At 35.0% G+C, this 26,504-nt stretch overlaps 1 protein-coding gene and 1 long non-coding RNA gene across 3 annotated transcripts in view; one reads left to right on the forward strand and one right to left on the reverse strand.

Annotated features, from left to right (window-relative positions):
• Nucleotides 1-23,742, reverse strand: part of MCMDC2 (minichromosome maintenance domain containing 2) — a 36,291-nt gene extending 12,549 nt beyond the window's left edge. Inside the window, exons 1-12 of one of the 2 annotated variants that reach the window (XM_045455028.1) lie at nt 23,445-23,742; nt 23,226-23,356; nt 23,096-23,155; nt 20,710-20,905; nt 19,949-20,071; nt 19,723-19,827; nt 17,078-17,203; nt 14,261-14,498; nt 9,048-9,253; nt 5,229-5,395; nt 4,555-4,734; nt 1,635-1,777 (exon numbers count right to left, since the gene is read on the reverse strand). In XM_045455028.1, the coding sequence (XP_045310984.1) occupies nt 1,635-1,777; nt 4,555-4,734; nt 5,229-5,395; nt 9,048-9,253; nt 14,261-14,498; nt 17,078-17,203; nt 19,723-19,827; nt 19,949-20,071; nt 20,710-20,905; nt 23,096-23,155; nt 23,226-23,356; nt 23,445-23,538 (1,769 nt within the window). In that variant the 5' untranslated portion in view covers nt 23,539-23,742. The remainder of the gene's footprint in view (nt 1-1,634; nt 1,778-4,554; nt 4,735-5,228; nt 5,396-9,047; nt 9,254-14,260; nt 14,499-17,077; nt 17,204-19,722; nt 19,828-19,948; nt 20,072-20,709; nt 20,906-23,095; nt 23,156-23,225; nt 23,357-23,444) is intronic. The other variant, XM_045455029.1, reaches the window with a different exon arrangement.
• On the forward strand, nt 1,520-20,594 carry LOC123586119. Its single transcript, XR_006706609.1, has 3 exons — nt 1,520-1,568; nt 2,635-2,755; nt 20,230-20,594. It is a non-coding gene; the product is annotated as an uncharacterized LOC123586119 (long non-coding RNA).
• Nucleotides 23,743-26,504: the final 2,762 nt, after the last annotated feature.

The raw sequence follows: 26,504 nt of genomic DNA on the forward strand, positions 1-26,504 counted from the left end.
AAAGGAAAATATATCCATATGAATATATATTTATATTTAGATCTTCCTCAACTTAGGAAATATCATAAGTCAAAAATACATTTAATATACCTAACCTATCAAACATAGCTTACCCTAGCCTGCCTTAAACATGCTGAGAACACTTACATCAGCCTTCAAAGCTGATTTTATAATGAAGTGTTGGCTATCACACATAATTTATTGAATACTGCAATGAAAGTAAACCACAGAATGGCTGCATGGATACAGCATGGTTATCAGTTTTACCCTTTTAATCTCGTGGCTGACTGCGGGCTGCAGCCTGCTGTCACTGCCCAGTAAGAGAGTATTGTACTGCATATTGCTAACCCAGGAAAAGATCAAAATTCAAACTTCGAAGTATGATTTCTACTGAATGTGTATCATTTTCACATCATTATTAAGTCGAAAAATCGTTAAGTTGAACCATGCTAAGTCAGTAAACTGTCTCTCTCTATAATATGTTTAACATATTCATTGACAAATATATAACATATTCAAATAAAATATGTATTTAATATACATCAAAAGTTTAAATTATATATTTGTACACATTAGTATTTAGATGGATAATTTTGGGGGGGTGCCTATGTGGCTCAGTCAGTTAAGTGTCTGACTCTTGGTTTCGGCTCAGGTCATGATCTCTGGGTTCATGAGATCAAGCCCCACGTTGGGCTCTATGCTGACAGTGCAGAGCCTGCTTGGGATTCTCTGTCTCTCTCTGCTTCTCTCCCACTAGTGTGTTCTCTCCCTCTCTTTCTCTCTCGAAATAAATAAATAAACATTAAAAGAAATAAATGGATAATTTTTGGAAGAAAACATAAAAACTGTTAACAGTGACAATCTCTCTAGAGAGTAGGACAGCAATGGGTAGAGTTAGCTGGACACCTTATTTATTACTTTAGACTTTTCTTTTATGGTGTCTATACTTTACTTTTATAATAAAAATTAGCTTTAAAAAACTTTAAGGAACAATAATAGATGTGTCTATTAAAGTATTTTAAAAGTACACAGAATATGGGGCGCCTGGGTGGCGCAGTCGGTTAAGTGTCCAACTTCAGCCAGGTCACGATTTCTTGGTCCATGAGTTCGAGCCCCGCATCAGGCTCTGGGCTGATGGCTCAGAGCCTGGAGCCTGTTTCCGATTCTGTGTCTCCCTCTCTCTCTGCCCCTCCCCCGTTCATGCTCTGTCTCTCTCTGTCCCCCAAAAAATAAATAAATGTTGAAAAAAAATTTTTAAAAAATAAAAAAATAAAAGTACACAGAATAATATACTTAAAAAGAATTTTTTCTAGGCTCAACTAAAAAATACCTAGAGTGTAAAAAAGCCACGTTAAAAAAAAATCAATCATTTGTATTTCAAATCAGTGCACTTTACTCAGACACATCTCATACAGAGATTCCAATAAAAAATAACTTAGTGAAAACATGTATTGGAGGTTCAAATGATGCAACAATAGCGATTGTTAAGTCACCTTAAATTCTTTTGAAACAAGATAAATGAGAAATCAACCAACTAGCAATTCAAGAAACAAGTGAAACATAAATAAGTAAGTTAATTAAACACATCACTTAAAAGTCAATACTGGTTTTAAAGTTTTATATTGAATACCTACAAATATTTTAATGCAGATGCTGACAATTTTGATCCACTTATAGAATCTGTTCTGATTCTGCGACTTGCTAGATAATAGCCATGGATCATTCTTTCTGCCTCCAAACTGAATTCCACATTCAAATTCTTTGCAAAAGCCAGCAGCTAAATTAAAAATGTGAAAAATTTAAGAAATTCAAACTTTGTTATAGAATCTATAGTACAAAAATCCAAAGTTTGCATACTTTATTTACATCAAAGTTGATTAAATATCTGAGGCTGTCCCAAAGTCATTGAACACTTTAAATCATAGTCTTATAAATATTATTACAGTTTAGCCAGAATAATCTCTTCCTCCCTCTCAGTGCAGAAATGTTCTGTGCAATGTACTTGAATGACTATCAAGTCTTTGCTTCCAGTGGAAAAAAGGCTCACTCACCTCCTTTCTGTGGGAGAGAGGCTTCCCTCAACAGCTCATTTCCCTTTGAATAGCTTTAATTCTTTGACAATTTATTTCCTTATAACTTTCTCTCATGGGCCTTAGAGCTACTTGTTCTCCTTTTCCTTCCTTTTAAACACAAGTGATCACTAGCAATATGGAAGGCACTGTGTTAACTACTATGAAGGTAGGCCTTGGAGATTCCAATAAGCCTTCAACATAATGATTAGCACTATTTTTTCTGAACTTCGTGCTTTTATTCTTTCTGAGTGATTCTCAGTCCCTTAAATCCTTAATTCAGGGACATCATTTCCAGACTTTTCAACATCCTGGTTGTTTTCTGCTTTTTTCAACTCAGAATCAAAAGGAAAATTTAATAATAAGGTTGCTATTAACTATATTACATTTTAAATATAACTTTTTAAAGGATCTGTATATATCTTCTCTTCTTTATTCTCCTTACACTCCACAGTTCCCTCCAGACCTTCACAATTGAAAATTAATACCATTAATAATATCAGTAGCCTTCTCTAGGTTCTACCATATGGAGTCACAGTAACGTGCCACCTATCTCTGTCCTCAGGAAAGGACTTGCCCCAGCTACTGGAACTGCTGTCAGCATTGGTGTCCAGTCATCAACTTCTTCAGGGAATGCCTCAGGACAGCCCATATCAAATGACTGACTGCAGCGGAAGTGGGGGCGGGTATTGTAAAAAAGTCCCTCTGTTTCTATCCAAAGCAGGACAATTCTGGTGGGTCTCTTTTAAGTCCAGAGCTCATTGTGGGGCTATCTTTGGGCCTGCATCAGCAGCTTGACTACCTCCTCTGCCCAATCCTGCTCCTCTTCCCTTCCACAGGTATTGATAGAAGAGCTAGAGGAGCACTCCCTAATAAACAGTGGCACACTAAACTCTCAGTCAGCCTCTTGGAGAGCCCAGGCAGTGACACACTCCATCCAATCTGTTTTGTGTAATGGACAGTTTTATCTTCTGGAGAAGTCATTTTCGGTGTTTCACAAGCCTAGTAAAGTCCAACTGTTCTCTATAGTCTGATGAATCAGCTATAAAATCTTTGGCCGGAGCTTCAAGGCTTATTGTAAATTTGCCAAATATTAATCCCAATGACTCTACAATAAAATTTTTGCTCCAGTCAGTTATGTCTTCTCATAGTTTTCCATGTATATTCATTTCTACTTTTATATTTTTGCTCCTACTTTTAATTCTGTTTAGAATGCCCATCCTTCCTGTCATTTAAATCATACCTTTCCTTAAGGACTAAAGTCTCATCTCCTTGAAGTCTTCCCAATTCTTGCATCCTACTTGATGTCTTCCTTCCTGAATTCCTAAAGTACTTACAGTTAGCACCACCCAGCTTAGCACTTAAATTGTCCCTTAATGGTTTCATATATTTTGTTTATATCTCAATTAGATGATAAACTATTTAAAGAAGAAACTTTATTTTTTTGTGAGAATATAAAAGTGAAATAGGTTAATATATATAAAATATTCAGTAAATACCTAATTAATAAATTCCAAGGGTTTGTTGTTGTTGTTTTTCAGGGAAAAACTGGGCAAAAATTTCTCTGGGTCATTAATATATGTAGATATAGATATAGATATAGATATAGATATAGGTATAGATATAGGTATAGCTATAGATACAGATATAGTACCCTAATTCCTAGAGACTACTACTTTTTTCTTATATACTAAAACAAACAAAAAGAGCTACTTTATCATAAATATTGTTCTTTTTCTATTCTACGTCAATAAACAATGTTCATAATTCAGTTTTAAGTCCACCTCACTTTTCAACCTTTTACCTATGCAATCTGCCTACAAAGAAGGCAGGTATGAACAAAATTGTTAATGACTCATAGATTCCCACTCCCAATATTCCCTGCCTTTTACCTATCCTACCCAGATACTTTAACTCTAGTGTGGATAGATTTCTGAATAGTTAATATTAAAAAGGCTTCACTTGTAAATACTTGTATACCTTTAATAGCTGTAAAAATCATTACTGAATTTACATCATCTACTCTCAGGTTCTCTGAACATGCTGCAAATTTCCATGTCAGGACATTAAAATGGGTTAGTGAGTCATGACAGGTATTCTCTAAAGTCAGAACTCTGAAGGCATTTACATAAAGTAAATCCTTTTGAATAGTCTGTAAAATGTAAATAACTGTATACCTATACAGCCTCTCATCATAATTTTCTATAGAAATATTCTATTGGTTTTCTTTTTATTGAGAAGTTTTAAAGCCATGTGGATAGTGGTGCAAATAATTAACATTTTAATATTTATGTCTTTACACAGTTTTTAATCTAATTATAATCCTAAATATTTTCTATGCAGTGTCCTTAAAATATTTAAAAGCTGAAAGGGACTTGGAATAAAATAATTCTAAATAAATAAAATTGGATGCTGAAAGTGAGTTCTATTTAAATTGAGAAACCTTAGCACATGTATTCTTGATAATCATTTCTTCTACCTCTACCTTTTCAAAATCTTCAGTTGTGAACTTCTTAGAAGCTACATAAAGGAGCTCTTCAGGATCGATGGCTTTCTTTAAAGTGTGTTGCACAGTAGAAATAAGTGGGTAGCAAGAAGATGATTCATTGCAGTTAATCAATAATCCAAACGCCTCTACAAGATTAGCTGGAATCAAACTGCAATCCTACATCAAATGAAAATGTAAAAGGCAAACATGAAACTCTGGCATTTCCACAAACACTTTAGATAATTATAAATTAAATACTGTTTATAATTATTTATATTATTAATATATGTATATTATAATACGTTATATACCTATTAGTTTTACTTCATTATTTGACATTATTAATTATTATTTAAAGTGTTTCCTGAATAGCATGGGAACTTACTATGACCAATTTTTAATGCTCTTTATTAATTTCTTACACATTATTCACTAAAGCCTACTCTACTGCCTATTCAAATAATAATTTCTAGTAAACAGACACCTGCTTTGCATGACTAAAAAAAATGAAAATTTTCAGACAATTGCACTGTTATTTAGTTCTAGTACCTGATTAAGGATAGAAATGGGTTAATAACAAAACATTAAGAACAACAAAAACATTAAGATTAAAATCTGTGATTAAATTCCATAAACAACATTCTAAAAATAAAAAAATACATATACCTTACCATCCGACCAATGAGAGTGTTGGTTTTCTGCATATTTCTCCTTGAAGATGAATCCATATCAACAAAAGACCAAAAACTGCACTGAACTGGAAAAGTCATTTGTTGATTAATATCATCCCCAAACTTCTTTCCTGGGATGTATACTGTGATGCTTCTGCTTTCCACAACTAAGTAAAAAGACATTGCCCATTTGTTATTTAAGTTTATTTTGGTCTATATGTCTATAAATAACTAACAAATATTATTTTTAATAAGAAATACTATTATATAGAATTTTACTGTCTAAATGTGGGACAGTAAAGACACAAGTAAATTTGGTTGTTTTATAAGATATGGCTTAACTGGAGGATCTAATAAAAGGAATAAGGCAAGAGGGGTGCCTCAGTCGGTTAAGCATTTGGCTCTTGATTTTGGCTCAGGTCATACATGATCTCATGGTTCGTGTGTTTGAGCCCCATGGTCGGGCTCTGTACTGGCAGTGCAAAACCTGCTTGGGATTCTCTGTCTTTCTCTCTCTCTGCCTCTCTCCTGCTTGCTCTCTATCTCTCTATCTCAAAATAAATAAGTAAACATTTATTAGACTTTAAAAAAAAACAACAAGACAAGAAAAATATTTGAAAGTTTATGTGTCCCATGACTTGATGAGAACAGCAGTCCAAAGCATGTAGCTAGAATTATGGTCAGTGTCTGGGTAGTATAGGCAGAGGGTTAAGACACTGGTTATATTAGTGCAGGCTTATAAGGGGGACTGAAATTAAGCAATATTCTTTTATGTGGAAAAAAAAAGGATATCTATATGAGAGTGAAAGAGAATAAGATTGATAGAGAATATAAACTACAATGACTAGGGGAAAATATATCTCAAATTCAACATGCTAAAAACCAAATTCATCATTTTTCCTTCTCAAATGGCTCTGTGTGCATTATTTGCAATTAGAGGAATCACTATCCAACTACTTAAAACCCAAACAAACAAAAAAAATCTAGAAACAACATAGTTTCCTTTTTATCTTTCCTTCATCCCTTATAACCATTAAACCTATGGATTCAATCCTAGGATTCCATATTCCAAATATTTCTCAAATTAAACTTCTCTTTATTCATGATAAGAGAGTCTTTTCTTTATATTTATCTTTCTCTTGGGTCATAAGGTAAATACATATTTAACTCTATAGAAACTGCCAGAGCAGTTTTCAAAATGGTTGCACTATGTTATACTTTCACATACAGTATATAAGAATTCCAGTTTTTCCATATCTTTGGTAACATCTGTTTTCAGTCTTTTTAATTTTTGCCATTCTAGTAGCCAGGGCCAGTTACTTAATTTTTTTTTTAATGTTTTATTATCCAAAGTTGAGATAGAGGGAGAAAGAGCATGAGCAGGAAGAGGCAGAGAGAGAGGGAGACACAGAATCTGAAGCAGGCTCCAGGCTCTGAGCTGTCAGCACAGAGCCTGAAGCTGGGCTTGAACTCACAAACCATGAGATCATGCCCTGGGCTGAAATCAGACACTTAACTGACTGAGCCACCCAGGCACCCCCAGGGCCAGTTTCTTAATATGTGGGCCTAGTGTAAACTAAAAATCTGGGCTCCTTAATCTAAAGCAGGGGAAAAGATGCTATTAAGAGTAGTAATATATGGGGCGCCTGGGTGGCGCAGTAGGTTAGGCGTCCGACTTCAGCCAGGTCACGATCTCGCAGTCCGTGAGTTCGAGCCCCGCGTGAGTTCGAGCCCCGCGTCAGGCTCTGGGCTGATGGCTCAGAGCCTGGAGCCTGTTTCCGATTCTGTGTCTCCCTCTCTCTCTGCCCCTCCCCCGATCATGCTCTGTCTCTCTCTGTCCCAAAGATAAATAAACGTTGAAAAAAAAAAATTAAAAAAAAAAAAAGAGTACTAATATAAAAAGCTTTTTCCTTTAAAAATATTTTATTACTTATGAAATGTAATAGGACTGATGTGGAGAATTTAGAACCATTATGCTTTACTCGTAAGAATATAAAATTGCACAGCCACTGTGGAAAACAGTTTGGTGATTTCTCATAAAGCTACACATAGAATTACCTTATGACCCAGCAATTCCACTTTTAAGTATACACCCAAGAGGTGAAAGTAGGGACTCAAACAGATACTTGGACTCATGTTCACAGCAACATTATTCACAATAGTCAAAAGGCAGAAACAACCTAAGTTTCTCTCAACTAATGAATGAATTTTTTTAAAAACTGGCATATACATAAAATGGGATATGATTCAGCAATAAGAAGAAAACAGATTCTTAAATAGACAAATTCATAAAGACAGAAAGTAGAACAGAGGTTACCAATGGCTGGAGGTACAGGGGAATAGGGTTATTGTTCAATGGGTAGAGTTTCTGTTAGGGATTATGAAAAGTTCTGGAAATGGATAGTGGTATTAATTACATAACATTGTGAATGTACTTAATGCCACTGAATTGTACACTTAAAAATGGTTAAAATGGTACATTTTATGTTATGTGTATTTCACCATAGAGGGGAACTCCTTCAACTTGAAAAAGAACATCTACAAAAAACCTACAGCTAACTTCATATTTAATGGTAACAAAACTCAAAGCTTTCCTGCTAAGATCAGAAACAAGTCAAGGATGTCTCCTTTCACCACTGTTTTTCTGAAGTCCTAATTAATACACTAAGCTGAAGTCCTAATTAATACACTAAGACAAGACAAGAAAAGAAATCTCGCCCAATACAAATTCACATGTTAGGACAACTGAGAGAAAAATTAAAACAGTGCATTTTCATATTAAATTCCTTTCTTTATTAATACAGGTAAAATGAGAAGTGCCATTTAATATAATTTCTCAGTTCCTAAAATGTGTACAATATGATCTTAACTGTTAAGTAATTCCTTGACACTGATGAGACTATAAGTTAAACAGGTGGTGGAATGCAAGCTGGTACAGCCCCTCTGGAAAACAGTATGGAGATTTCTCAAAAAACTAAAAATAGAACTACCGAAGGACCCAGCAATTGCACTACTAGGTATTTATCCAAGGGATACAGGTATGCTGTTTCTTAAATTTTTTTTTTTAACGTTTATTTATTTTTGAGACAGAGAGAGACAGAGCATGAACGGGGGAGGGTCAGAGAGAGGGAGACACAGAATCTGAAACAGGCTCCAGGCTCCGAGCTGTCAGCACAGAGCCCGATGCGGGGCTCGAACTCACGGACCGCGAGATCATGACCTGAGCCGAAGTCGGCCGCTTAACCGACTGAGCCACCCAGGTCCCCAGGTATGCTGTTTCAAAGGGACACATGCACCCCAATGTTTATAGCAGCACTATGAACAATAGCCAAAGGATGGAAAGAGCCCAAATGTCCATCGATGGATGAATGGATAAAGAAGATATGGTATATATACTTGGCAATCAAAAAGAATGAAATCTTGCCATTTGCAACTATGTGGATGGAACTGGATGGTGTTATGCTAAGTGAAATTAGAGAAAGACAAAAATCGTACGACTTCACTCATATGAGGACTTTAAGAGACAAAACAGATGAACATAAGGGAAGGGAAACAAAAATAATATAAAAACAGGGAGGGGGACAAAACAGAAGAGACTCATAAATATGGAGAACAAACAGAGGGTTACTGGAGGGGTTTTGGGAGGGGGGGATGGGCTAAATGGGTAAGGAATCTACTCCTGAAATCATTGTTGCACTATATGCTAACTAATTTGGAAGTAAATTTAAAAAAAAAAAAAAAAAAAAAGGCCAATTCATCAACAAAAATTTTTTAAAAAGTTAAACAGGTGAAAATTAATTCAAAAAAAATATTGTTTACCTGATTGAAGCTGTTCTAGTTTATCTTTTTTGTGTGAAGCCAAGTCTCCTATAAAGCAGATACCACCTTTAGCTAGCAAAGCACTGCCAGCTTGAATACTAACTGCTCCAGTTCCATACTTATTCCTGGATAGAGTAGGAAAAATTTCAGTAGAGACTGGATGACGTATGCCACGAGGCACAAGTTTTATACTAAAATTCAAAAGCCTAGGAAAAAATAAATTATTCATTACTATTATTTACTATTTGAGTTTCAGAAGTCATAATGTATAACAGCTACACAATTAAATTTGATTCAGTGTTTAGTAAGGAACTTTTTCTTTTTTTAAAGACTTTATTTCTAAGTAATCTTTACACCCAACATGGGACTTGAACTCACAACCCCAAGATCAAGAGTTGCATGCTCTACCAACTGAGCCATCCAGGTACCCCACCCCTAGTGAACACTTTTGTTAGGGATAAAACCACTTTTGAGAGTTGGTCCTTAATTTGGAAAGCTCACAGCCTAGCAAAGGAGACATAAACAAAAAACTAAAACACAATGTGATAAGTACTAAAATAATATCATGATAACATCCATATCAGAGTATTATTTCTTTCAGGAAGGAAGTTAGAGAAAGGTACAAAGAGATGACATTTGATCTGGGCCTTCCTCTTTACGGATTGCTTTCTCTTGTTTATTCAGAATGTTTGCATTTAGGCTTGCCAATAGCCCATCACGACTATTCCTGCTGCCTATATATCATGGTAACTCTTGATACATCTTCTTGTTTTCTAATTTCTTTGCCAATTGCCTGAGCCTCTTAATTTCTCAAATTTAAATTCTAAGAAAGGATGATGATTATTTTAAGCTTATCTTTCAAATCTGATGCCACAGAAATCATAGCTCATTGGTGAAATCAACTATGATGAATAGACACAGACATATAGTACAAAAGGGTGAAGTAGTACTCCTTAAATGTGGATAGGTTATGTGGGGTAATGGGTTCTACTTACATAAATGGGTTAGAAAAAAGCTTAGGGCAGAAAGCTGCCACCATGAGGCAAAAAGCACCCAAAGTTAGCTATCGAGATACTGTAATGGGAGCACTAGTAACTTGTTATATCACCTGCAGGAAATTACTTTCCATCTGGTACCAATGTACCTTAATCACAAACTCCACTTGCCCCCCAGACCCTTTGCTTCTTACACACACAAGTTAATGATTACTGTCTGATTGTTTGCTCCACGTTCATCACATGTGTAAGATCTTGTTTTCTTCACATTCCTCACATGGGTAATATCTTGTGAGCTCAATAAATACAGAGATAAAACCCCTATTTGGGGCTCTTGTCTCCTCCTGGACATTAGCCTCCCTCATATTCAATTTTGCATCTGCTCTCTTGCTGGACAAGAGAGAACTCCAGACTCATAGTCTGCAACAAAGTTGATATAAAGTTTCTAGTGTATATGCCATTCCAAGGAATTTGGATGTTGGTTTGTAAAATGGGGGAATGAGATTTAGAAAGAAACTTTTGCAAGCCTGTAGAGCAGTGTTTTTCAACCTTAGCTTACATTAAAATCACCTGGGGAAATTTAAAAAATTCTAATGTCAAGCCCCAGCCCAAACCATGAAATTAGAATTCCTGGGGTGAGCCAGTCATAAATATATATATTTTTTACTTCTCCCAGGTAATTCTAATATGCAGGCAGGCTCAGAACCTAGTTATATAGAAAAATGGGCCTCAAACTTGTCTACACATTGGAATCTAATGAGGAACTTTTAAAAATACTGATAGAAGGTTATATAATGTAAGGTCAAAATACAAAAATCAATTATATTTCTATATTCACAGAAAATATTTGAAGAATGAAATTAATAAAACACTACCATTTTTAATAGTATCAATATTTTCAAATATTTAGAAATAACTTTAGCAAAATGTATGTATGACCTTTATAAAACATTGCTGAGAGAAATTAACGGGGATTTAAATAAATGGAGATACACATAGATTAAAAGATTCAACACTGTTATGATTTAAATTCTCCCTAAAATTGATTTATAAGTTAAATGCAGTTCCAACAAAAATCTTTAATGGGCTTTTTTGGAGGGTAGGTGAGTAGTATTAATCTCTGGATTCTAAACTTTATAAGAAAATGCAGGATTCTCAACTTTCTAAGAAAATGCAAAGGACCTAAAATAATGAAAAAGAATCTTGAAAATGAAGAATAAAGTTGCACCACTTGATTCAAAACTTTACATAGAGCTACAATAATCAAGAATTATGATATTGGCATAATTATAGACAATGGGTCAAAATAACAGAAAAGAGTTCAAATAGATTTATACCCAATTCAATTTTATACCTAGTTTATACCCACTTCAACTGATTTTCAACAATGGTACCAAAGCAGTTCAATGGGGAAGGGAATTCTTCTCAACAAATGGTATGGGAAGACTGGATAAATGCATAGAAAAAAAAACATTAACCTTAACTCCTACCTCACACCATATACAAAAATTAATTTATGATGTATAAAAGACAATATAAAAGCTAAAACTATAATGCTTCTAGGAGAAAATATAAAAGAGTATCTTCATGACCTTAGGGTAGCCAAAGATTTCTTAGATAGAATCCAGAAAACACTAAACTTAAAAAAACAATAAATTGAATTTCAACAAAACAAAAAAGTCTGCTCATCAAAGACATTTTTAAGAAAAAAATACTAGTTTTAGATTGAAAGAAAATTTTCATGGCACATATATGTGACAAAGGACATGCATCTAGAACAACCCCACTTAAAAGTGAGCAAAAGAAGGGCGCCTGGGTGGCGCAGTCGGTTAAGCGTCCGACTTCAGCCAGGTCACGATCTCGTGGTCCGTGAGTTCAAACCCCGCGTCGGGCTCTGGGCTGATGGCTCAGAGCCTGGAGCCTGTTTCTGATTCTGTGTCTCCCTCTCTCTCTGCCCCTCCCCTGTTCATGCTCTGTCTCTCTCTGTCCCAAAAAAAATAAATAAATGTTGAAAAAAAAATTTTTTTTTAAATAAAATAAATAAAAGTGAGTAAAAGACTTGAACAGACACTTCATAAAAGAAGATATATGAGCAGCCAATAAGCACATAGAAAAAAATTCAGATCAGTAGTCATCAGGGAAATGAAAATTACAACCATAATGTGATACCATTTCATATGCACCAGAATGGCTAAAGTGAGAAAAGACTGACAGCACCAAGATGCTGGTGATGATAGAAACAACTGGAACCTTACGTTGTTAGTAGGAATGTAAAATGGTGTAATCACTCTGGAAAACTGTTCGGCAGTTTCTTATAAAGTTAAATATATACTTATCTAATGACATAGCAATTCCATTCCTAGGTATTTATGAAAGATAATGAAAACATAGATCCACAAAAAGGCCTGTAGAGGAATGTTTACAGCAGATTCATTTATAATAGTCAAAACATGCAAAACCCAATGTCCATCACTAGGAGAATGGATAAACATATTCTGCTATATTTATGTAATCTGCTATATTGATGTAATCATAAATAATCATCAATAAAAACAATGAGCTACTGATACACACAACTGGGTCAACCTCAAATACATATAGAGTGAAAGAGACTAGTCTCAAGAGAGGCATTGTATGATTCCATTTTTATGAAGTTCAAGAACAGGAAAATTGACCTTGGTTACAGAAATTATGTATGTAGATAGGAACTGATTGAAGGAACTTTCTGAGGTGATGGAAATGTTCTATATCTTACTGTGGTGGTGGTTATAGCAATATATATACTTATCAAAACTCATTGAATTATATACTTAAGATCTGATTATTTACTGATTATTTAGTTATAAATTTTAACTAAAAAATAAAAGACCTCAAATCTCTTGTACTACCCCAAATACCATAGGAAAAGTCAAAGGTTAATGACAAACAGGAAAAGGCACAAAGGCATTAATTTATAGGAGGTATCACAAATCATTTAGAAATAAGCAATAGAAAAGGTGACAATGGTCAAGGAGGTTTATAGAAAAATAATAAAAGTGTTTAACAAGCTCTTGGGGTGCCTGGGTGGCAGTCAGTTAAGCGTCTGACTCTTGAATTCAGCTCAGGTCTTGATCTTAGGGTCATGTCCTGCATTGGGCTCCACAATGAGTGTGAAGCCTACTTAAAAAAAAAAAAAAAAAAGAGTTTACAAGCTCTAAATAATGCTAAAACTTTTTTTTTTTAATTTATTTTTAAGCAATCTCTACACCCAATGTGAGGCTTGAACTCAACCCCAAGATAAAGAGTTGCACACTCCACCAACTGAGCCAGCCAGGTGCCCCACTAAAACTTACTTCTAATTTAAAAAATGCCATTCAAAGTCAAATACCATTTTCCACCCATCAGATTTAAAAGTTTGACCATACCCAGTGTTGGTGAGGCTGTGAGGAAAGAAATACTCTCATGCTCATCAGTGGAGGATTAAATTGGTGCAATCTGTAGCAATTAGTACCACATTTACATTGAAATTTAATTAATTTGCTAAAATTAAATTTTAGCAAAACATCATCTGTCCAACAAACTTAATTTGCATTTTTTAAATTTTAAATTCTATAAATATGTTTTTGCTTTACAAATGCATCCAAGGTATTAATACAAGAAGCTTATTCCTCGCTTTTTGAACATGTAAGTAACTTTAAAAATGGTACTTGCTAGTGGGGAGCCCCAAAATGCTGAGTAGAAGCTTATTCCAAAGTTAGGGTGATAGTCCCAGAACAGTAATTTTGGTACTTTTCACAGCCTTATTTTGGCACAGTGAATCAGTATTATTGAATGGAATCTTGTAGAAAAATAAGACAATGGTTTGTTGGTTCTTGGGTGGGGGGGGGGGCGGAGATTACTTTCAAATGAAAATAAAGTACAAAAGCGGAATGTTGAGTTAGGGAATTGAGGAAAAGGAAAAGGAAGTCTGTGAAGGATATATTTATTTGTAAAGGTGTGAATGGGAAAATTGGTTGAAACTTTTGAGTGGTTAAATCCTCAAAATATTGAAAGCAAATATCCAATTTATTAATTCCTGTGTTTAAAGTTTTGAACTCCATTAATAAAAGTTTATTTAAATATTTATACTGCCCAGATAATTCTAAACATTTGTCTTATAATAATGCTCATGGAAAGGATTTATGCAAATAAATGTGTGACCAATTTATAATTTGAAAACATCCATGTCACATATTTTACCTGTCTACAAGTAGAGTATCACTTGTCATGATTAAAATATCCAGGCAATCTTTCAGTTCCTTGTTACGGTCACTTGTCTGTACTAGACTCATCAGCAAACATAGCTTGAGCAAATTGTAAGTCCCAGGAGGAACAATTTGTGATGCAAAGATATTGGCAAGTATCGCAGTAAATTTCCAGCATGAGCTGGAAGTCAAAGAGAGGAGATACCTAAAATTGTCGCTTATTCCTGAAGGAACTGAAAGTAAACATATATTAAAAAGGGTTTTAAAATAAGAAAATGACATTATAGATATCTAATCCCATTTATCAAAAATATTACCAAATTGTAGCTCTTCTAGCGATGCCATATTCAAATTCTTATAATATTAAATTATGATTAAAGGTCACTCTGGTCTCTCAATTTTATCTCAGGGAATGTAATAAAATGAAACAGTTACCCCATGTGTCCACATAAATTGGCTGTGGGGTACATGCAAATCCCTCATTCTTCTCCTTTTAAGACCTATGTAAACCAAGCCAGATCATGGGGCACCTGTATTGCAGTGTTTGCTTCTATATGTTTGAAATAATATCATCTTTAGTGAGGGCTAACCAGCAGAAGGGGAAATTTTTGAATGTTGTTGTTAAAAGGGAAGATTTAGGGTGCCTGGGTGGCTCAGTTGATTAAGTATCCAACTCTTGGTTTTGGCTCAGGTCATGATCTCACAGTGTGCAGAGTTTAAGCCCCGTATCAGGCTCCATGCTGGCAATGCAAAGCCTGCATGGGATATTCTCTCTCTCTCTCTCTCTTTCTCTCTCTCTCTCTCTTCTCTGCCTTCCCCTGCTCACTCCCTCTCTCAAAACAAATAAATAAAAATACACAAATAAAAGGGAAGATTTATTCTCCACTACTTTGAAAGCACTGCACTGTACTATACTGTAACATTCTAGATCTTTTCTACTCCCTTATTCTGTCCAGCTCCTGAAATGAGCCTTTTAATCCACTTGATCATTGAGAAGAATTGCTATGCATGCATAAGCCAGTTCCTTTCTCCTAACTCTTGGGCTGCCATCATAGAGCAATGATTTCTTCTATTCATCCATGGCCATAGACCGAGGGAAGCCTACCTTAGTGTAGCTATTGCCACATTTGGGTGGTTAAATCTGCCTACTTCTGGAATGCAACATGAGAAAGCACACTTTCTCACCTACATATAAGTCCTGTTCTCCTACCAAATCAATAAATCTGGGAATACTTCACAGAAGAAAATATTTTAAATGTCACTAAAATATCTATTGTCCATTAGTGCTTTCTTTGTTCAGTATTTTTATTCTTCTAAGAAGCTTATCTCTTCAAGACAAGCAGAGGTATCTAGAATCTAATTGCATTTATTTTTTATTTTTTAAATTTTTATTTATTTATTTAGGTATTTATTTATTTATTTTGACAGAGAGGGCAAGCATGCACATGAGCAGGAGAGAGGCAGAGAGAGAAGGAAAGAGAGAATCCCAAGCAGGTTCCTTGCTGTCAGTACAGAGCCTGACTTGGGGCTTGATCTCACGAACTGTGGATCATGAGCCAAAATCAAAGTTGAACAGTTAACTGACTGAGCCACCCAGGCTCCACTATTTTTTTATCTTAAAGAGGGAAAGAGAACACAAATGAGTGAGACAGGCAGAGGGGGAGAGAGAATCCCAATCAGGCTCCGTGCTATCACCACAGAGCCCGGTGCTGGATTAGATCCTATGACCCTGGGATCACGGCCTGAGGCAAAATCCTGAGTTGGATGCTCAACCAACTGAGCCACCAGGTGCCCCAAACAGATTTTATTTATTTATTTACTTACTTACTTACTTATTTTCCTTGAGAGAGAGGGGAGGGCACACACACATGCATGAGTGTGAGCAGGGGAAGGGCAGAGAGAAAAGGACAGAGAACCTTAAGCAGGTTCCATGCCCAGTGCAGAGCCTGAGGGGCCAGATCTCACAACCATGAGATCATTACCTGAGCCAAAATTGAGAGTTCATGCTTAACCGATTGAGCCATCAGGTGCCCCTAGAATCTACTTGCGTTTAACTCAACTTGGGCCTCTATTATTGCAGACGATTATCTAGTGATTCCTAAATAAATAAACAAACAAACAAATAAATCTAAAATCTAAAATCTAAAATCTAAATCTATTCAAGATTTAACCAGTCCTTCCTGAACATTTAAATATTTATATGCCAAGTTAAAAGAGTAGGTCTGCTCTCCTCTTTTACTTAATGCTTATTTGTGTTGGCATTGTTAAAGGAAATTACTAGTAATAAAGGTGATATTTTGGCCCCCATCTGCCTTTCTCTTTTGTCTTATTTCTTGATTGGTTCAGAACTCAGATGAGGAATAGGATGCTATTTTATTGGGTTCTTTTTCTCAGACAACAAGTTACTTAACATTGCCTTAGCTAGAAAATAAAAGGTGGGGAGAAAAACCTTTTGGTGAATCTCAAACTCCTGACATCTGGACACAATTTTCTCATTGCTAATCATGAAAAAAATCAAAATAAAGTTTAGGCAAAAAAAGGAGTCCTTCCTCTGCGCAAGGGTCTACATTATCACATTTTCTTTCTTTCATAGCCTTTATTATCTGTAATCATCTTATTGATTAGTTTATAGGTTTATTCACTATCTACCATATGATTAAGAGAAGGAACCTTGATTGTCCTGATTACAACTATATCTCTAGAGCTTAAAAGAGTGCCCAACAATACTTATTTCCTGAAAAAATACTTATTTCCTGAACACAAGGACTTAAATTTAATTATTTTTTAAATATGATACTAATAATTTCCTTACCTTCTGGATTACAAGAAATGATACTGTTTGCCTCTATACAGACAGCAGTTTGTGAAGTTCTTACACAGGTTGGAATTCCAATAATTTTATACTCATTTCCTATATTCATTTTACTCACAGATTCATCTAAAATTATTAAACACAAAAGAAAATATGTATTCACTAAATGAAACTTGTACATGATCAAATGGTTCAATGATCTAGAACTAGTAACAATTCAGTAGTTGAGTTAGTTATATTTACTTTTGTTTAGTATAATATCTATATAGAGTGGCACTAATAATGTAAATTGAGGCAATTTTATTGCTAATAAATTTTTATATTTATAGGCAATGATGAATTAACTTCAAGAAGCATGAGACATAGCAATTAGATAGTCTCCTATAATACAATGAAAGGAAAAACAAGATCATTCTATTTAAGATGAAATATCTTTGCATTAAATGACAAGAAATGTTAATAAAAATGATCTTATAAGTAATAATTTAATTTGGGAAGAAAATAATTTTAAAAGGTTTATTTCACCGTCTATGATATAGGCAAGGTATGTTACATACATCATCTAATTATAAAATGTTAGATATTATTATTCCACTTTGTATATAAAGAAACTGAGAAATTAAGTGATTTGCAGAAGGCGTTTACTAAATGGTAAGTAGCAGAACTGAAATTCACATCTAGGTCTATTTATCTCCTTGCACTATGCTAGGTTTCCCTTCTCATACCTACAGATTGTGCAATGCTTTTGCACAAATTCAAAATTTATCTTACAAACATACACTAAAAATCTTGATCCTCCATTAAACGGAAGTTGGGTGGTTATAAAGCTATGAAAAAAAGGACTTATAAGGAGGAACAGGATTAGCTTCTCTCTGTGAAGAAGATCAAACATTGATCTTCTCCATCATTTTTTTTCTCCTCTCTCTCTTACTCTCTCTACCCTTTTGGTGGGGGGCGGGGAGTTTCAGAGAGCATATTGGTGTACCCTGTAGACTGGAAGGGAAGAATCAGGCTTGAAAATTGGGAAAATAAAAACTGCAAACCAACCAAACAATACAACCAACCAACCAAACCAAACCAACCAACCAACCCAAAAAAAACAAAAACAAAAACAAAACCAACTAACTGAAGGATACAGAATGAATTACAAGGGGAAAATAAAAGCAAACAATTTTTCAACTGTTCCATGGAATCATAGAGTTTGGTAGATGTATCCTGAGGTCAAGGAAAGGTCATGAGAAAAGCAAGGAGATCAGGAAGTCTTGGTATTTCTTCTAATATCAACCCCAAAAGGCCTGTTGTTATTAATTTAATCTCTAAAAATTCATTTAGGTTCCATGAAAGAGTTTATCTAAAGAAAGGGTTTTCTACTAAAATATAAGTTGGATAGCCACTTATATTTATACACTGTATGGTTTGTATATGGTATTTAACAAAATTAAGTAGATAAAAGCATAGACTTTGAAGCTGGAAGGCCTGAATTTGAATCATGGCTCTGCCATGTACTAGCTATATGACTCTGGACAAGTAACTTCTCTGTGCCTCAGTTCCCAAATTGTAAAATTGAGATAACAATAGAACTTACTTGATAGGGTTACAACTAAATGAGTTAAAATATGTAACAGTGCCTGGCACACAGTAACTGCTATATAAAAATGAACCATTATCATCTGGGCTTACATACCTGCTTCATCCTTGTCAGGCCATGGTGGAAAGAGTTCTTGTTTGAGTCTCTACTTTCCTAACTCTTGAGTTTCCTATACACGGTTGACATCTAAGCTCTCTCTTTCCAAACAGTTTAATTCCTCAAATTTCAACCCAAGAAAGGAGGCTGAGCCTCACCCTCATTTTCACTTGTTCTGGCTTTTCAGTGAAGAGCCATCTCTTTCCTGGGTGACTGACACTGATGATTTTCTCCATGGCAGACTCAGTCTACTCACAGGTCTCTACTCATGAAGTTCTCAACAATTAATCATATGTCACTGCTTATTCATTATTTTTAAGTTTATTTATTTATTTTTGAAAGAGAGAGAGAGGGAGGGGTAGAGAAAGAATCTGAAGCAGGTTCCACAATGTCAATGCTGAGCCAAAGTGGGGCTCAAACTCACAAACTATAAGATCATGATCTGAGTCGAAGTCAGATGCTTAACTGACTGAGCTACCCAGGCACCCTCATTCATTTTTAAACAAATATTTATTAAGTTTTTACTATGTGCAGTAAAAAAAAAAAAATAACAAAAAACAAAAAACTATGTCCTTACCTTCATGAAGTTTACATTCTAAAAGAACCCCAATATTTACATAAGACACAACATAGAATAATGGGAGGTCTTTACCATAAGTAATTGTGTCCCTGAGACTTAGCACAGTGCCTGGGACATAGAAGGTGCTAATATCTTTTTAAGTAAATAATGTATGAATCAATGAATAATTAATGTATTAGCAAAATATAACTCTTTAAAACACTCTCAAAAAGACCTATGATTCTTAAGCTATAGAAGTACCAATTTATAAGTCATAAGCAATAGTCATAAACATAAAATAGTCATAAACAAACATAAATATAATAAACATAAACAATAGTCATAAACAATAGTCTTACATTTTTTAGCAATTTGCTTTTAGATCACACAAAACTTACTTACCCCTTAGAAAAATTGTAAGAGATTGAAACCTAAATGGCTGGTTATTGGAATATCCTTGAAAAGCATGAAGTGCCTTTGCTGTGATTATTTCAACTATCTGTTTATCTTAAGGCAAATAGCAAAAAAAAGAATTAGGTATTTGAATACACATTCTATTTAATTTCCACATTAAGATATAAAACACTATTTTAAAACTTATAATTACAAAATGTAAATGCATTTTTACCACCAAGTACTCTAAATTTTCTGTCTTCTTGAAGTGAAGATGAACACAGATTACACAAAAAGTCATTTCTTACTGTTGCAGATTCAGTAGCACCAGGCACATGCACTCTTATATACTCAAATCCTAAAAGTAAACAAAGGAAAGCTAAATTTACTTTTAGATTTAGCTATCCATTTTCAATCCTTTAAAATTAATCTAATTCAAAGTATAATTAACTCAATTTTGCACATGGGTTCCTGAGAAGTTCAATTAACATTTATTGCATGGCTCTTTCTTGGCAGGTACTGTGTTAAGGCACTGGTGATATGGATACATAAACACACAGTTTCAAAAGGCAGCAATAAGAAACAGATAATTTCAATATGTGGTTTTCATTTGGACTGTCCAGACAGAAGAGAGAATGGCATCCAACCCAACGATAAGTGGAGATGAATGGAAAAGATGTCCTGAGAAGGACTGAACTGAAGTTAAGGCAAAGGTCTGAGAGAGGACACTACATGGAGAGGAAACAGCATGAACAAACAGTCATGAAACAATGTGTGAAAACAAGTACTTCAGTAATCCAAGAGCACTGTTAAACTGTGGGAAAAGAGGGGAAGAGAGAATGTACTTCAAGATCATGCAAAATAAATGTACAAACATAAGACAACAAGTTTTATTCCATTCTTTCTACTCTATGAACGTTTCATAACTAATGATAAACCTGATTTAGGATTAAACAATAATTGCTCGGTATTTTGATTTTACATTTTTATATCTACCTTTCGACAGAGGGCATGCTTCATCTGAACAAAGAAATCTTGCACCTTGTGTGTACTTGGTTACAGTTGTCATTGCAATCACAATACCTTGCATCATATAAAATCTTTGAGATGCATAATCAAGTGGAAATTCACAAAGATCAAGACTATAACTTCGCAGAGGAGGTAAATGTGTTAACTTCAGCACTATATTAATCTAATAAGAATGTAAAAAATGGTATTAATAAAATTGCAGATCTAATTGCACTTGCATTACATTATAGTAAGTATATTTGTGGAGTAAATCAAATAAATGATTTGTTAGTGTTATTAGGAAACAAAATGTAAGCATAAGAAAAAAGATTTAAATATAAAATTAAAGATGCAAAACCCTTAAATCTTACATTTTAATTGGAAATATCATTATGAACTCATTATTTTTATTTAAAACCACACATTTCCTGACTATATCCATCGAAAAGACCTGTAAAAGAATGACAACCCAACAGTAATGAACTCTTCTAGTGCCCAGATTGTGATCTCTTAAATACAATTTCTCACCAAAAGGAACCTAAGCTGCTTAAGAGAAATGGCTGACTCCAGGTCTGGGGTGGAAAATATGCCAGATGGACCTGCTGTATCTCCTTGTGCCAGAAACCAAGGGAATTACAAAAAACTAAAACATGGGATCTGTCAAAAGGACATAAAAGCCAGCTTTAAGGGACTCCCAGTGACCAAAGGTAGGATAAAATAAACATCAAAAGGAATGACAAAGATTCATTGAAATATATCAGATATATTTTAAATATATTAAATACATCAGATATATTAATATATCAGATGTCAGATATATTTTAAATTCATGAATTTTTCATAATAAAAAAATAAAAAACAGAACCCAAAAAATTACTGGTCATCATTAGAGGCTCACAAAATAATGATTTCAACTCATTATTCTCTGAAAATTTATAAATGGAAAGAACCAACCATTTATTCTGCCTTTCTGGTACAAAGTATATTTCAGGGTAACCAAATAGTTGATGAGAGAAAACTTCTGTTATAGAATAATTTCAGTTAATAAGTTCAGAAAGGTTGCTAAAATTAGAAAAAAATCACAACTTTGCAACTTTAATAAAATAATGGATTCTAGGCAATGGTCATCAGTGGCTGCAAAAACTATTAGGTGGAAGTTGATGGGAGACTGTATACTGAAGAGATCAGACTGATATCACCCAAACCTACTAATCAATTGTGGGATTACTAAAAGTGGACAACAGAGAGTGTATTTCTCCTAATGTAACACAATATGAAATACATAGCACTAAATATGATGTATTCTTGTCAAAATGAGTTGAATCTGAATTTAAGCAAGTTTTAAGAGCAAATTCCCTTTTTCCAGAAAAATGGAGTACAGGAGAGTAAGTTAAATGACACAAGAACATGGGGCACCTAGGTGGCTTGGTCAGTTGAGCGTTCGACTTTCGCTAAGGTCATGATCTCATGGTTTGTGAGTTTGAGCCCTGCGTTAGGCTCTGTACTGACAGCTCAGAGCCTGGAGCCTACTTCGGATTCTGTGTGTGTGCCTCTTTCTCTGCCTCTCCCCGCCTCATGCTCTGTCTCTGTCTCTGTCTCTCAAAAATAAACATTAAAAAAAATTTTTTTAAATGCCACAAAACATACTCAGACAAATCCAGATTATGAGACATTGTACAGGACAATTATCTAGGTTTTTCAAAATTCCAATGGTATAAGAAGGAAGGGGGAGGAAATTGCTCTAGATTAAAAAGGATTTAATAAGATATAAAAACCAATTATAATGTGTAGACCTTGTTTTGATACTGATTTGAACAAATAAATTGTGAGACACTCTTGAGAGCCCAATTGGGTAAATTTAAATATAGACTGGATATTAGATGATACCAAAAAATCATTGTTATTTTGTAAAGGGTCATAGTGACATTGAGGTTATATAAGAAAAATGTCCACAATTTTTAGAGGTTGATAGTAAAGTATGTAGGTGGGACATAAGGATGTCTGGGATTTGCTTTAAAATATTTTGGGGAAAAGATGATGCAGGTATGGCAATATATTACAAACTATTAGATCTGACTGACAGATAATACGGAGGTTCACAGTATTACTCTCTTTATTTTAGGGTATGTTTGAAATGTTTTATTATAAAAATATTTAATGTTATAAGTGATAATACAGGAAATAAAGATGTGTATTTAAGATGGTCTATTGAATCTGAAAGAAATGCAGTACTTTTTAAAATAAACAAAATATTGTTTGTTATTTAAAAAAAATAAAATATGAGTAAACAAAATTGAATATAAAATATTTATTTACAAGTAACATTCAAACTATTTTACCTTGGTTTTCTTTGTTAAATTTAACGAAAACTTACTTGAGCTTCAGTCTGTAATTGTCCAATTAGTGAAAGAGTCTTAACAGCAATAAAACAGACCTGTAATTTCAAACAAACAAAGTTACCAAAAATGCCATGTGGCATAAAATTATTTCTTTCTTTAACTTACAGATTGAAAAACTTGAGCAGCTTTTAGTGGCTGGTGTAAAATGTAATTTCCAAGTTCAGCATCCAATTCAACAATATCAGAGGGATTTATTAAAATACTGAATCGATAGACTGCATAACTTTGTTTTGAATCTGTAAAAATACAAACATAAAAATGAGAATAGCTGCACATAGGAATTTTAAAGTTTCTAAAATATACAGTCACCTTTGCTGAACATACCATTGTAGAACTTGCAATCATCTATAAACTTTTGGAGGCCTCCACTTCTGTCAAGATAGATAAGGGCGGCCTCTTTCATTTTTAGATTTGACATTTTCTCCTACTGAGTCTTCTCTATTACAAATTGATTAAACAACTGCTGGTAAAGAGTACCGATGGTGAAACACACAGAAAAGATGAGAATACCTAGAGATAAAATAAATCAGAATTTACACCTCACGATCTCTAATAAAATCTTACACACTGTTATACTTAAAATTGAGAGTGAAATGAAGTAAGGTAAAACTCCCAACTTAAAATTCCTACCCAAAAGAAAACAAAGTTTTGCTCTCAATAATATTTTTTATCAACAGTAGGTTATGAGATTCTCCACAAGATTTCAAACTTAAGAACAGGAACCTCAACTGTCTCTTTACAGAGTAGGTGCTCCCAAAAAATGGTTGTTGAAATAAATATTAGATGATGATGTCCCCTTGCAGGGGGTGTTTAAAAAATGAAAGTGGTAAAAGTTGTTACAAAAATTCAACCTAAGTAAAGAGTAGTTAAACTAAAAAATCTGAAAACTTAGTCCTAGATCTAGCATTTCCTAGTTGCTATGGGGCAATCACCTGGGCTATCTTGGCTCAGTATCTTCATCTGCAGGAAATGAAAGGGTTGTACTAGATGATAAGGCCTCTTCTGGCCTTAAATCTTTTATCAGTAACCAACATAAAATATTAAACCTTGGTAATGAGAATGGAATTTGTAAAATTCATTTAAAGATAGCAATCAGCAATTGGAACAGTATATATCAATAATTGTATTAGGTACTAGGGATAAAATGATTCAGGATTGGATCATGCCATCAAGGAGTTGCCAATTTGGAGAAGATGACCATCACATCTATTCATCATCAAATATTTATTGGGCACTTAGTATTTATTAGATACTAGACTGTCATAGGCACTGGGGCTACAAAGATGAGTAAAATATGATTCCTATTGTTCAGAAAGTACAGAAAGGGATGATGGACATGTAAAAAACTTACTATAAACTTGCTATAAAAGAAATATTAATGTACTAAGGAGTACAAAAGAAACATGATGTATTAAATAGTTCCTAAAACAGCATCGTCCTTGTGTAGGGGTCATAATGTTTTCTATTGGTATAGGACATTTTGATTTAATATAGTGGGTCATAGGGAAAAAGCAATGAATTCTACTTTAAAGGTGGCATTTGATAAAGATTTAATTGGAGGAGAGGTGAAGACAGGAGGACTTTTCCAAAGACAGGGGTAACCCCCTGGTACCCTAATTAATAGACCTACACTACTGAATCCATACCCCTACTACTTGGAACTCAGGCCACTTATCAAAGTAAAGTAATTGAGACTGTCCTTTTGCTATTATATAGGGGGAAAAGTTCAGAGTTTCTCAGTGGCCATAAATACAATGATCTTAAAGTATATGTTGTGTTCAGAACATTTCATCTGTGCTTCATCTGAACATAAGGTTTCTGGGGCTGAATGAAGAGAGTCCATTGATAATGAAACGGTTGGGTGAATCTCAACCAGATTATAACTGTTTGAAGTCCGTTATGATTAGACAGGCAAAAAAAAAAAAAAAAAAAAAAATCCATCAAAGTTTTTAACAGGGAAAAATATGGTCAGATTTTTGTGTTGGTAATCAATGCCTACTGCTATTGTGGAATATGGGTTGGATAGAGGAAGAGATGATAATCAGTTTCTAGCTACTGATATAGTCCTAAGAGATGTACGGCCCAATCTAGGGCATTAGGAATGAAATGAACTGGAGCAGATGTATTCTAGACTTTTAAAGATTTCATGGCGACCGGCCTGTGAGTTTTCAAAATGGGTGTGGATGATGCTGCTCTAACGGAAATATGGGACCCCAAAAAAGAGTAGGAAAATGATAATGCAAAGTTCATTTGAGATGCTCTAATTCTTTTTTTTTTTTTTCTTTTTTTTTTTTTTTTTTCAACGTTTATTTATTTTTGGGACAGAGAGAGAGCATGAACGGGGGAGGGGCAGAGAGAGAGGGAGACACAGAATCGGAAACAGGCTCCAGGCTCTGAGCCATCAGTCCAGAGCCCGACGCGGGGCTCGAACTCACGGACCGCGAGATCGTGACCTGGCTGAAGTCGGACGCTTAACCGACTGCGCCACCCAGGCGCCCCGAGATGCTCTAATTCTGATGGCTTCTTAGGCCACCCAGATATATATAAGCACTAGGACCACGTAAATCAGGGCCTGGACTTTAGCAGCTTAGGGGAAAAAAAAAAAAAAAGCTAGAGACAAAGCTCTGGGTATCACCTGTGTAAAGCAGAAGTCCTGGGAGTGGATGCACTTTTTGGAAAGGAAAAGTAGAGACACGACATGGAAGCCAGTGAAAAAGCATTAAATAAACGAACGGGGATAAAATTCTACAAATGTTCTCATACTCCAAAGAACTCAAGGGTTAGTTCACTTAGAATAGGCAAAGGAGGTCAGGTCTTCTCCCCCTGCCGCGTCAGCAGAAAAACACCTCACAAAGCAGATAAAAGCGAATGTGGCCTCACACTCTGGGATCCACGACCTCTCTCACCCACATCAGCAGCCTCCAGTGAGAGGAACCCCTGCCCAGCAGCACATAGAACCCTCTCCTCACGCACCGAGCTGAACCAGGCGAGCGCCACCTGAGGACGAACACACGTGATCCTCGCGCGCATTCGCTCACCTCTCTGACGTTAGTTGCCCGAGGGCTGCTGGGACCGCCGCCCCCCCCCTCCCCCCGCCAGCCCCCGCAACGCTTAGCCAGGGTGATTACTGGATCATCTTCCACCTCCTTTAATTAAATCACCATGTATCCCTCGCTGCAAGGCAAAAAAGAGGGAGAAAGATAGATAAACTTTTTTTTTTTTTTTTTCAACGTTTATTTATTTTTGGGACAGAGAGAGACAGAGCATGAACGGGGGAGGGGCAGAGAGAGAGGGAGACACAGAATCGGAAACAGGCTCCAGGCTCTGAGCCATCAGCCCAGAGCCTGACGCGGGGCTCAAACTCACGGACCGCGAGATCGTGAC

This window comes from Leopardus geoffroyi, chromosome C3 (genome assembly GCF_018350155.1).
Source record: "Leopardus geoffroyi isolate Oge1 chromosome C3, O.geoffroyi_Oge1_pat1.0, whole genome shotgun sequence".
Lineage (NCBI taxonomy): Eukaryota > Metazoa > Chordata > Mammalia > Carnivora > Felidae > Leopardus > Leopardus geoffroyi.